Here is a 12,551-nt window from a genome sequence, read left to right as displayed (position 1 = left end):
GGGGCGGCGTCCGTGGTGTCCAGGGTTTTCCAACACTCCTCTTGGGACCGCTTCTGCACATCCTGGGAGAAAGCACAGCCTCCTCGCTGATTTTGCATCTTCAAGAGATGCTCATCCCCCTTGTGCTTCTCCTCAGCCAACATGCAGAAGTGGCCCGCGCCCTCCAGAGCCACATCGTCGAGGTCAACATAGAAATCTGGAGAGAAGCAGGTGTAGGAGACCTGCAGATGCATGCTGACCACGCGGGTGACGGCGGCCTCCACCTCAGTGGAATAATTCTGAGGAATCTAGGAGCTCGCGGTTGATCGGTAATGAGGAGCTAAACTCAAAATAGCGTGTTGGCTTGTCCCGGAGGCAGAGCATGGCCGAGAAGATGGCTCTGAAGGTTGTCATTGGAAAAGAGGTTAGAAGGGGGTCGGAGGCTGGTAGAAGGAGAGTCCCTGGGTCTGTTCCGTCCAAACACCGTTGAAGCAAGAGACAGATTGGCAGGACCTCAGGGCGCACTGCTGGAAACCAAATTATTTTTGTATTGGATTGCAGTGCAAGTTACAGCACACTCTAATTGACTAAAAAAATCATTGTATACTCAGAATGGGTCACTATCTTGGTGGGAAAATTATACCTCAATAAAGCGATTATAAACAATAGCCCAGCCCCCTCAGCCTTAAGAGGGATCATTCTGGGGCATGTTTTCCACACTGCTGTTCTCCAGAGATGTCCCGTGGGCTGAGCTCCAGCTCCATGGTAGCAGTTGGCTTAACACACACTCCTTGTTGGTTGCCGTCCTTCCCAACATCAGCTCCTCCCCGAACTGTGTACCCAAAAAACTACTCGTGGTAGAATCCTTCTCTTAAGGTCTATTTCTGGAAGAACCCAAACCAAGGGCAGAATAGTTTTTCATTTTGCTGCAAGTTAAGAAGTGGTCAAGTTGGGGGGCGCCTGGGTGGCTCAGTCGTTAAGCGTCTGCCTTCGGCTCAGGTCATGATCTCAGGGTCCTGGGATCGAGCCCCGCATCGGGCTCCCTGCTCGGCAAGAGGCCTGCTTCTCCCTCTCCACTCCCCCTGCTTGTGTTCCCTCTCTCGCTGTATCTCTCTCTGTCAAATAAATAAAAATCTTTAAAAAAAAAAAAAAAAAAGAAGTGGTCAAGTTGGTGCAAGGATCAGGGTTACTGATGACATTTCAATAGAATGGTCAGGGAAGCCAATCTGGGGAGGAGCTTGGTGATGAACAGAAAGGGGATGTTAGTTGAAGACAGGCCAAGAAAAGGCATGTCACAGATGGTAGGTTACCAGGGCAATGAGAAGCCCTTGCTAACACTCAGGATGCAATTTCTTCATGTGGCTTACGCTTGAGTATGACAAGGAGGACAGCATTTCCCTGATGCAGGGCAGCTGTCGGGAAGCCGCAAGCACCTTTGTTCAACCACCAGGCCTCTGACTTAGAAATAAGCCCTTGGATTACAATCAAATTAGAAACTTTATTTTTGCCGCTTCGAAGAAACCTCCCCTTTCACAATGCACACTAGGCAGGAAGAAAGCAACTGCCAAAGCTCAAAAGCCACCATGGTTCCTTGGGTGGAAATTGCTAAACGGGGAATGTCACACAAAAAAGTGAGAGAAGCAGAAAATATTCCTCAAAAGGACTCCATTTTTTCAATTTAAGAGTTTTTTCAATTTAAGTGTTGCATATATATTATATATCTATGCATGCTATGTAACACACACAGTAATGCTGTATTTCAATTATTCTAAGATGTAATATTTCACATTTTAACATCTCTGCAATTGAGGCATATCATACAATATAAATCATATTGAACTGACTTTTAATGGTAAATAAAATATTACATCTTAAAATAATTGTTATCCAATGTCACAAGATTTTTTGGCTCCTTAAATATAAAAAAATGCCTCATTCTTGGCCTCTCCTTTCCAAAGCATTACTTTAAGAACTGAATGAATCAGGACAAATACTTCAATTTTTTAGATTTACTGTTAACTCTAACAGGGTGAAGTTCTGCTTCAAGATTACTTGGCAGATGTTCCTAGCATTTAAAAAATATAACCAATATACAATTAACATTAAGGAAAAACTGAATTTATCCAATAATCACAGCCCAGAGCATGAAAAATGTTTTCAACTGTTCTGAACAAGAATTTTTACTTCATCTGACATTTTTCTTAAGAAAAGGCAAATCATATTGAATTAACATTTGGCCCACGTAAAGGTTTCATTCATTTCACTTTTCTTGGAAGTGAGAATAAGTCATCCTTTGCCTTAATAAATGCATTTTCCCCTTTCTGCATCTGAGGGAACCAAGACAACCCAGAACACCAAATATTCTAGACCACTCTCATCAGGGTCAGAGGTAGTAGGAGATGGTCACACTTGGGGAGGACTTTAAATTTGGATTCTACTTCCAAGGGATGCAAAGTATTTCTTCAACCTCTTGCCCTTCTTTTCCATTCTCCCTTGACCAAATCAAGAAAGGAAACCAGGGTCAAGGATGTCTCCTTCATCCTTTTCCTCTTAACACCTGCCTGGGTTCATGAAAATTTAAAACCAGGCAATGCTCATTCGGTCTTGACCTTCAAACATAAAATCAACATGATTTGGGAGTAGCCAAGTAAAAGGTCCAAACGTGTTTCTGCTGAAGACTCAATTGAGCAGTTCTCAGTGAATTAGACTGTGATGCTTACATCCATGAGGTGGAGGCTCAAGGGAGAATCCATCTTGTAAGCACCAAGAGAGGGCTTCATGTCCTTAAAGATCAGTTGGTAATCATAATGGAGCCCAATGCATATGTAAAGCTCTAAATATCCCATTGCTAAAAAGGACACAAACCCCAACATGGACATGGATTAGGATAATACAGTCTTTTAAGATGCCCCTTTAGAGGCAAGAATATACAATGGGGAAAAGACAGTCTCTTCAACAAATGGCGCTGGAAAAACTGGACAGCTACATGCAACAGAATGAAACTGAACCACTTTCTCACACCATATACAAAAATAAACTTGAAATGGATTAAGGACCTAAATGTGAGACCTGAAACCATAAAAATCCCAGAAGAAAACATTGGCAGTAATTTCTTTGACAACCGTAGCAACATTTTTCTAATAGGTCTCCTGAAGCAAGGGAAAGAAAAGCAAAAACAAACTATAGGGACTACACCAAAATAAAAAGCTTTTGCACAGCAAGGAAATCATCAACAAAACAAAAAAGGCAACCTACTGAATAGGAGAAAATACTTGCATGATATATCCAATAAGTGGTTAGTATCCAAAATATATAAAGAACTTCTACAACACCCCCCCAAAAAAATCCCGTTAAAAAATGGGCACAAGACATGAATAGACATTTTTCCAAAGAAGACCTACATATGGCCAACAGACATATGAAAAGATGCTTAACATCACTAATCATCAGGGAAATGCAAATCAAAACTACAATAAGAGAGCACCTCACACCTACCAGAATGGCTAGAATCAAAATGACAAGAAATAACCAGTGTTGGCAAGGATGCAGAGAAAAAGGAACCTCCATGCACCACTGATGGGAATGCAAACTGGTGCAGCCACTGTGGAAAAACAGTGTGGAGGTTCCTCAAAAAATTACAAATGCCATACGATCCAGTAATTCCACTACTGGCATTTACCCACAGAAAACAAAAACACTAATTCGAAAAGATCTATGTACTTCTATGTTTACTGCAGTACTGTTTACAGTAGCCAAGATACGGATACCAAGGTATGACACTCAAGTGTCAGTACGTAGATGAATGGGTAAAGATGTGGTAATATACACACAATGGAATATCACCCAACCGTAACACAGAATGAGATCTTGCTATCTGTGACAACATGGATGGACCTAGACAGTATTATGCTAAGTGAATTAAGTCACGTACCATATGATTTCACTTAAAGGTACAATCTAAAAAACAAATGAATAAACAAAACACAGAAACAGGCCCATAAACACAGAGAATAACTGATGGTTGTCAGAGGGAAGAAGGTGGGAGGATGGGCAAGATGGGGGGAGGGGAGAGGGAGACACAGGTTTCCAATTATGGAATGAATAAAATTCACAAAGATAAAAGGTATAGCACAGGGAATATAGTCAATGATAAAACAATAGTGTTGTACGGTTGACAGACGGAAGCTACACTTGTGATGAGCACAGCATAATGTATGAAGAAGTTTAATCACTATGTTGTACACCTAAAACTTACTAACATGGTATGTCAACTACACTCAAAAAAATTTAAAAAGGTGCTGCTTTATTTCCAATTACATTTTCTACTCACCACAAATGGAAGCATAAATAAATATTTATATTCCTCTTTCAAGACTCTAGATGGGAAAGCACTTCTAAGAATTTTAAATGCAAAGACAGAGAACCCACTGAGACAGAGAAAAAGTTATATTCTACTATATAAAAAAAGTTATTATACTACAGTAATAGTTTCTGGGGGGAAATGGTCTCTTTTGGGAAAATGTAATCAAACACAGGAAACAAAAAGAGATCACAGATTATTACACATTACACAGGACAATTAAAAATACAGTGACTTTATTTCCATCTTCTTACAGTCCCCAGTATCACATGTGGTAAGGAGCATCATCTCTATAAACACAAACATTTTTCAAGAAAGCATGTTACAAGATAGGATATGTAAGCAACAGTTTGGCAGAATTTTATCAACTCTAGTAGTTCAGAGCCCCCCTCCCCCACAAAAAAGCCAAGTTTTAAAATGCAAAAATAACAGTTAGCTTTATTTAACATATGTTACACCTTAACACTTAAAATACCATGCTCTAGTTAAATATTTCATCAACAACACTGTATACAAATAAAATATTACACAAAATATATTTAAGAAAATGTTTTGGTCTTTGATCTGAACAATAAATAAAAACACAGGCACTTCTACACTGAGACAGGGAAGCAGTCACTACTCAGAATAATTTTGTATAAGCGGCATGTGAAAATATGGCAAGAATAGAATCCTGGAGTTTTAAACTGACAATCCACTCATGAGAAGGTCTGCAGTTTCCATCTTTTCACTTAAAGTTCAGAAATGACATATGCTTTCCTGGGTCAATTCAATTTTCAGCTGACCATTACAGAATCATACTCATTACCATCAAATACTAAAATTTGAGAACTATCATGATACCCCCCAGCAACCCAAATACAAGAACAGTTAAACTTTCTCCTTAATACAGCCCCCTAAGACCACAACAAGGTAAACCGGATAAATGTTACACACTGATTCTCATTTTGCAAAATTAACTGACCTGATTAACACAAGAAAATACTGTTGGGGTGGCAGGAAATTATGACAGAAGTTAATTTTTCTAGACAATTTAAAAAATTCATCCAAATTCCATGAAAATAAATGGAATTCCATTCAACAAAAACCACTGGATCGTATAAAACAAAGTCTTTGTAGCCAGTAAGTTTATAAACACCTAAACTGCAGGTAATTCACTCATTATAATGTAAAGTAGGAATATGATGATATGGGGGCAAAACATAAATAATCTAAAACGGTCAAATTCCACAAACTTATGATTTCAGATAAGAAGGGAGGCAAATTAGAAAATATGGCCATTAGCCACAGGAAGGATCAGAACCAATCATCCCCACCACATCCTCGATAAAAAAATTATAATCTGCTTTCCCTCTTCAGAAGGTACCACACTAGAGGGTTTAGAGGTCCTCAAATGGATACTACTAATAAAGGCAATTTTGATGGTTTAACATAGAAGTTACCCCTAATGTGAAAGAACACAACATGGGAACTATTCAAGATAGGTCTTTCTATGCAGAACTTAGTTTGTATGTATTTCAGCAATTTAAATGAGCATCTTGCAACCGAGACCAAATATCAATCATCTCTTGAGGTTTTCTACTATGTACTAACATCAAATCTACATAGGAACAAATGTTATTTTTGTTTTTCTCCTCTATATCAAATGTCTTGAAGCCTTTATGTTTCTCCGGAACGAGGCCGAGCTTCTGAAGGCACATTCCAGTATACACATCATCAATGGGGTAAAGAAGGACCTGGTCAGTGATGTTATACAGCCTCAGGGCCAGGTGGCCAGAGTAGAGGAACCCACCTCCCCCCGCATAAGGCGGATAGACGCCAGTGTAAACAACTTCTGGGATGTAGTACTTCAGTTTCTTATCCCGATGGGGTCCAGCATTGTGGATCACATCACCTATAAACAAATCTTTGGCTTTGTTTTGGGGTAAGCTATTCAAGTAATTCAGGATGTGATGGGTATTCACAAAAACATCGTCATCGCCCTTGAAAACGAACTCGGCATTTGGGCAAGAAGTGCTCACCCACCTGAGAAAGAGCACTTCTTTCAGGGACAAGTTGAAGAAAGTGTCTCTGTAGTTCCACATAAGAATGTCTTGGTGCTTCTCACTCTCAAATTTCAGCATGTCTGACAGGTCTGGGTGGTTGTCCTCAGGTGGGGTCTGACCCAGTAAGAAGACTCTCACCACCGTCTGGTTCCCCACATGGGTTTCTCTGCCCCAAGATTCCCGAATTGCTTGCCTTCTAGCAAAATGTGGGATGAGGGACTTTATCGCCAGTATTAAGAAGGGTTTCTTTGCACATTTATCCGGTTGATCTATAAGTAGTGAATAATTTCGACATCTCAAATACAGCAGAAAGTCTTTAAATCTGTCTGGCAAATTGCTGAAACCTGAAACCACTGACATGACCCTCAGGTCAGGTTCACAAAAGTTTAGATGGCTTATGTTGGAAAACCCATATATGTCCCCTGTGTGGTTGGCCAACGCGTTCAAGATGGGATTGTACTGCCTGTTCAGTTTTTCTTGTTCTCTGTTCCAGTAAGCCACAGGGGGGTCCGAGATCTTCCAGAACTTTTCTTTGGGTATTATTACTTCCCCCTTTCCATTTTTTTCTTGGCTGCTACTTTTGGAGACTTCCACGATCAAATAAATGAAGACATTAACCATCATCAGGATACCCAACAATTTTATTCTTCGACGTCCAACACTCATTTCTCATATCTGGAATAAAAAGGAGGAGCACTGTATTAATTAGATAATTACTAATTTGCATTTGTGGACATATGTCACTTGTCTCTTTATCTTCTCTGGAATAGTGGTTTAGAACACAGATTCTAGACTTGTACCGCCTAGGTTCAAATCAGGGCACTACCATTCTAGCTCTGTGACTGTGGGCAAATTGTATAACTGACGTCTCAGTTTCTCCATCTCTAAGATGGGGACAATAACCCACTTCATAGGATGGTTGCGAGGGCTCTACGATTTTATATGTAAAGCTTTGGAAACAGTGGCTGGTCCATAGCAAGCAGTACATAAATGACTGTAAATAGTGTGGCTGTCTTAGACACCTGAGGGCAAAGAGATGCATTTACTAAATAACCTCACAGGTGTCCAACTTCCTTGCTTATAAGGACACACATACAAATCAGTGTGTTGCAAACTGATTTGCTCACAATTCATAGCAAATACATTTTATATCGTGACCTAGTAAACACATGTAACTGTATTTATATGTGTGTTACAACTGTGAGTTGCCATGTAATTCACAAAAATTTTCCATTTTGTTCTATTTCATTTTTTAGAATATGGTGGTCCCAACCCTGAATTGTTCCTCAACCCACCATTTAACAAATGAAAACAACGCAAGAGAGACAGATTAAGATGCTTGCCCAGGGTTGCAGGGCTAGGAGGTGGAGGAGACACTAACCACAACGAATATTCAGAAAATGGAAAGCCTCACACCGGCTTTAACTGACTGGCCCAAAACTGAGAACGACCCAAATACCATCAACAGAAGAATGGATTATCAAACTGTGGTATATTCATACACTGGAATACCCTCAGCAATAAAAAAGGAAATGACTTCTACTCGCAGCAACACTACAACACTGTGCATGAAAGACAGACCTTAGGGGCGCCTGGCTGGCTCAGTCAGAGGAGCACGTGACTCTTGATCTTGGGGTCCTACGTTTGATTCCCAAGTTGGGTGTAGGAATTACTTCAAACAAAGAAACAAAGAAGTGTTTATAAAAAAAAAAGAAGAAGAAGATGACAACCTTGGGGCACCTGGGCGGCTCAGTCGTTAAGCATCTGCCTTCGACTCAGGTCATGATCCCGGGGTCCTGGGATCGAGCCCCACATTGGGCTCCCTGCTCAGCGGGGCATCTGCTTCTCCCTCTACCACTCTTCCTCTGCCCCCTCATGATCATGCTCTCTTTCTCTCTCAAATAAATTTTTTAAAAAAGAGAGAAGAAGAAGACCTGAAATTCCATTTATGTCAGGTTCAAGAAGGCAAGATTAATCTAGGACCTAGAAATCTGAAAACAGATAGGGATCGACATTTCCATTGACTGGAAAAGGGCAGGAGGGAACTTTCTAGGGCATAGAAATGTACTATGTATGTCTTGGCCTGGACGAGGGTTTCATGGATGTATACATTTGTCAAAACTCAAACTGCATACTTAAGAGCTCTGCTGTTTATAGCAAAATGAAAAAGGGAAATGAAAATGACATTTTCGTGAAATATCAAAGGCCAAGAATAGATTTCAGGCTGTGGGCAACAGCAGAAAAGAAGAAAGAGTAATAAAATAGTTTGCTGGATATAACTCCAGAGTTCTAGCACTACTGAGATAGATAACCGACCGTAAGAACAACCATTTAGATAAGCTCGACATTAAAAGACAGCCATAAAATAATAATAAATAAATAAATAGATAGATAAATAAATAAAAGACAAGCCATTAGGCAATACACTGTAAGGAATTTTCTTATCAGGCTAATTCTACAACTGAGAATCTATACTTAGAATTCCTAAGAACTCTTGCATTCCAGGCACGGTGTAGTATCCTCCTTGATATGGTGAATCTATGAAGTAGGTGTTGTTACTTTTATTCCCATTTTATACGTGAGGAAACAGTTTTAAAGAAGTCACTGTTAAGGGCAGAGATGGGTTCCAAGGCCACCAAGTCAAATGGTAGCCACTCTCCTCCGACCTCTAGAAACAAAGCTGGGTGTCCATTTTAATCAAGGGTAGTGTTTATTATTTTTTTTTTAATATAAGAGGATTTTTAGGTTTACTGGGTTCTAACAAATAGTCCCAAGGTAGAAATACCCGTCACGCTGCGAATGTTGCTAAGTTATCACACGCCGGACAGCCCAGATTAGATGGGTTGGAATTCACAAGTTCTTTTGTGTCTCTTAAAATCTGTCTAGTAGATCCCTATCTAGTTGCTTGTGTTTACCACTGCTAAATAGCTTTGGTTATAGACACAGCAGTAAAAGATGTTTTAAAAAAAAAACCAAAAAACAACAACCGGGGCGTCTGGGTGGCTCGGTCGTTAAGCGTCTGCCTTCGGCTCAGGTCATGATCCCAGCGTCCTGGGATCGAGCCCCACGTCGGGCTCCCTGCTCAGCAGGAAGCCTGCTCCTCCCTCCCCCACTCCCCCTGCTTGGGTTCCCTCTCTCGCTGTGTCTCTGTCAAATAAATAAATAAAATCTTAAAAAAAAAAAAAAATCCCCTATCCCATACCCCCACACCCCTAAAGCTTTTGCATATCTAGAAAACAAGGCAGATGACAAAGTTATGTGGGAGCCCCCTCAGCTCACCCAGTAAGCAGCTCCCCCATCACCACCCCCATTTCTCCCCTCACTTCTCAACCACTACCCACCTCCACCCCTCAAGAATCCCACCACTTAGCCACCAAGAAAGGGCCATTTTAAAAAATATTTTATTTATTTATTTATTTAGAGAGTGAGCAAGCAGGGGCGGGGGGGGGGGGTGGTGGTAGAGGGAGAGAATCCCAAGCAGACTCCCAAGGCAGGGCTCGATCTCATGCCCCCGAGATCATGACCTGAGCCGAAATCAAGAGTCGGACGCTTAGGGGCGCATGGGTAGCTCAGGATTAAGCGTCTGCCTTTGGCTTGGGTCATGATCCCAGGGTCCGGGGATCATGCCCCAACACTGGGCTCCTGCTCAGCAGGAAGCCTGCTTCTTCCTCTCCCACTCCCCCTGCTTGTGTTCCCTCTCTCACTGTCTCTCTGTCAAATAAATAAATAAATAATCTTAAAAAAAAAAAAGAGTCGGCCGCTTAACTGACTAAGCCACCCAGGCACCCCAAGAAAGGGCCTTCTTAAACTTCCTCCAGAGAAGGCAGTTTAAAAAAACCACAATACATTTCTTACTCCTTAATTCCAGTTTGAAAGGGCCCCAAGGCACATACAACCTGAATAATTCAAACACCCACACCCAAGTCTAGGGTCCATATCCTCCTTAGGTCAGCTCCTTTCAAATGAGCTTTTGGGCAAATCTAAGGAGCAAACTGAAGGTCTCAGTCCAAGACACCTTTGGCAACTTAAACCTCTTTGCTCTGGGCCTTACTTATAAGGAGAAGAGAACTCAAATGGACACTCAGAATGTACTTGCATGGGGTACCTCATGCAGGTAAAGAAATCGCCATCTTTTAAGAAAATAAATCATAATTTTAAGGGTTGTTCTTTTTTTTTTGGTTTCTATATAAGACAAAATGGTTTTCAAAAACAAGTGATTCTCTCTAAATTGGAATAACTCTCCTAAAGCTACAGTAGCACTTGACCCCGTATCTCTGATGTCTACGTCTTGGGTGCTTCATGTAAACAGCTTGAAGGAAGGGCAATAAGGAAAAGAATGAGGGTGAATGGAGAAAGCCTACAATGAGGAAAAAGATTTGGAAGGTACTCAGGAAAAAACAGCACACACTGTGAACAGCTAGCTACTGAAATTTTCAACTCAGAAAAGGAATATGGGTATCAGGAGACTACTTCTGAAAGTTCTAGAGTAAGAGAGATCAGCTTAAGGAAGAAAAAAGGAAAGCACAGAACTCTACATAGCAGGTTGTGAACCTGTGAGTTAATTTTCCTAGGTAAAGATTCCGGGAGAATAGTATGTGAGATGACTGCAGATAAACGAGCTGGTTGTACATCCAGGTTATGGGGCAGGGTTATGGCTATTTGGAACCCAGCCATAACTGTCTGAATGATGGTCTGAAGTTTCTGTCATGGAAAGCACCGTTCCTTCTTTTGGGAATACTCTGAGGAAAACATTAGGCTTGCCAACCTTGGCCAAGATTTCCAACTTCATCCATTGCAATTCAAGCTTTTATTTCCATGATCAAGACCCAGCTAGGACTTCCATCACCTTGGCCAAGACAGGGCTCTGTGGCTCTCAAAGGGACACCATCCCCACCTTCTATCTGCTCAAGGATTCCAGACCGCAGAGCGTTTTCCTGCGCAATTCTCATTTGCACCCCTAAGGGAAGCTGAAAGGAGAGCCCCTTAACAGTGAGAAAAATGGGGGCCCACAGACGGTTAACTGAGCTGCCTAAACATTACACAGGAGTTAAGTGACAAGACTGACATGATGTAGCTTTCTGGTTACCAACCCAGGGCTCTTTGGATCTCCTTTTTCTACAAGGCACGGCCACATTCTTGTAACCTGACCCAAGTAGGTCAACAGTAAAGTCTCAAGGGCTGGCTCAAGACTAAAAAAAAAAACCCAAAGCACAGGAAAACTCTATTTGTTAGCTCAAATGTACCCCAGGTACATTTGATCATTACCAAGACTCTCCAAAGAATGGGAAATGGGAGTGCCTAGAAGCTCCCAGCCCCCCTTCTGAGAATGGGCCAGCCTTCCCGGGTCCAAATTCCCAAACATGCATCTCAGGCTAACTCTTACCACTACTTGCTAAAGGGCATTTCTTCCAACCTGAGAAGGAAGGATGGGAAAACTAAGATTCTCAATTATACATTTCCATCAAGTTGAAATGCCCTCTTTCATTCATGACCTGGGCACGGTTCCTCGCATGAGAACTCTTAAAACAAACCAAAGTTCATGGAAAGGAGGATAAAACAGTGACCCCCATAAAAATATCTGTGGGAAAAAGCTCTCTGAATATCTGACTAAATATTCCCATTGCAGACATAAAACCAATACGTGTCCTTTTCTGAGCAGGAAGTTACATTGCTTAAAAAGAATTTGAGTAAGAAAACTTACCCCAAAGCTGGGGAAGATGTTATACAACCCTTACTGTGAAACACAGAAGTTTTATGGTGAGTAACAGAAATAAGAGAAAATCTAATATGCAAACAAAGAATAACCTTAGCTTTTCACCTTGTGCCTGGGAGGAAAGCCTCCCCCCGATAAGGTCTGAACAGTTTTGAAATTTCTAAAACACTTCAGTTGGTTCTGTTCAATGGAAAAGAACTTCCTTCTTTATTTTGCAGTTAAAATATTTAGAAAAGCAAGGTAGAAACAGGAAAAATACACTTATTAGCTGAAAACGGATTACAAAACAGCACAGATACTATGCTTAAACCACGTGAAAATTCAGATAAAATAACCACACAAAACCAAAACTGCTTTAATCGGGGTGGTAGGACTGTAGGTTATCTGAACATTCTTTAACACTGCCACACCATGTCCATCCTTGACCAGCCTCTACCGCACACATCTAGCCCTG

General features: G+C 41.1%; 3 protein-coding genes across 3 annotated transcripts in view; all 3 read right to left on the bottom strand.

Annotated features, from left to right (window-relative positions):
- LOC102738984 (ferritin light chain-like) overlaps nt 1–2,759 on the bottom strand; it is a 3,599-nt gene extending 840 nt beyond the window's left edge. The window contains exons 1-2 of the mRNA XM_081797280.1: nt 2,700–2,759; nt 60–287 (exon numbers count right to left, since the gene is read on the bottom strand). Coding sequence (XP_081653406.1) covers nt 60–287; nt 2,700–2,759 — 288 coding nt within the window. The remainder of the gene's footprint in view (nt 1–59; nt 288–2,699) is intronic.
- A 1,799-nt stretch (nt 2,760–4,558) lies between these two features.
- B3GNT2 (UDP-GlcNAc:betaGal beta-1,3-N-acetylglucosaminyltransferase 2) lies at nt 4,559–7,050 on the bottom strand. Its single transcript, XM_006733356.3, has one exon. It carries the CDS (start codon nt 7,048–7,050, stop codon nt 5,857–5,859), a length of 1,194 nt encoding a protein of 397 aa, XP_006733419.1. The 3' UTR covers nt 4,559–5,856.
- COMMD1 (copper metabolism domain containing 1) overlaps nt 7,008–12,551 on the bottom strand; it is a 248,135-nt gene continuing 242,591 nt past the window's right edge. Inside the window, exon 3 of the mRNA XM_081832052.1 lies at nt 7,008–7,059. Within this exon, the coding sequence (XP_081688178.1) occupies nt 7,054–7,059 (6 nt within the window). The 3' untranslated portion in view covers nt 7,008–7,053. The remainder of the gene's footprint in view (nt 7,060–12,551) is intronic.

The sequence above is a fragment of the Leptonychotes weddellii genome, chromosome 10 (genome assembly GCF_054177405.1).
Source record: "Leptonychotes weddellii isolate Sample4059 chromosome 10, ASM5417740v2, whole genome shotgun sequence".
Lineage (NCBI taxonomy): Eukaryota > Metazoa > Chordata > Mammalia > Carnivora > Phocidae > Leptonychotes > Leptonychotes weddellii.
This window is presented reverse-complemented; position numbering and strand designations above follow the sequence as displayed.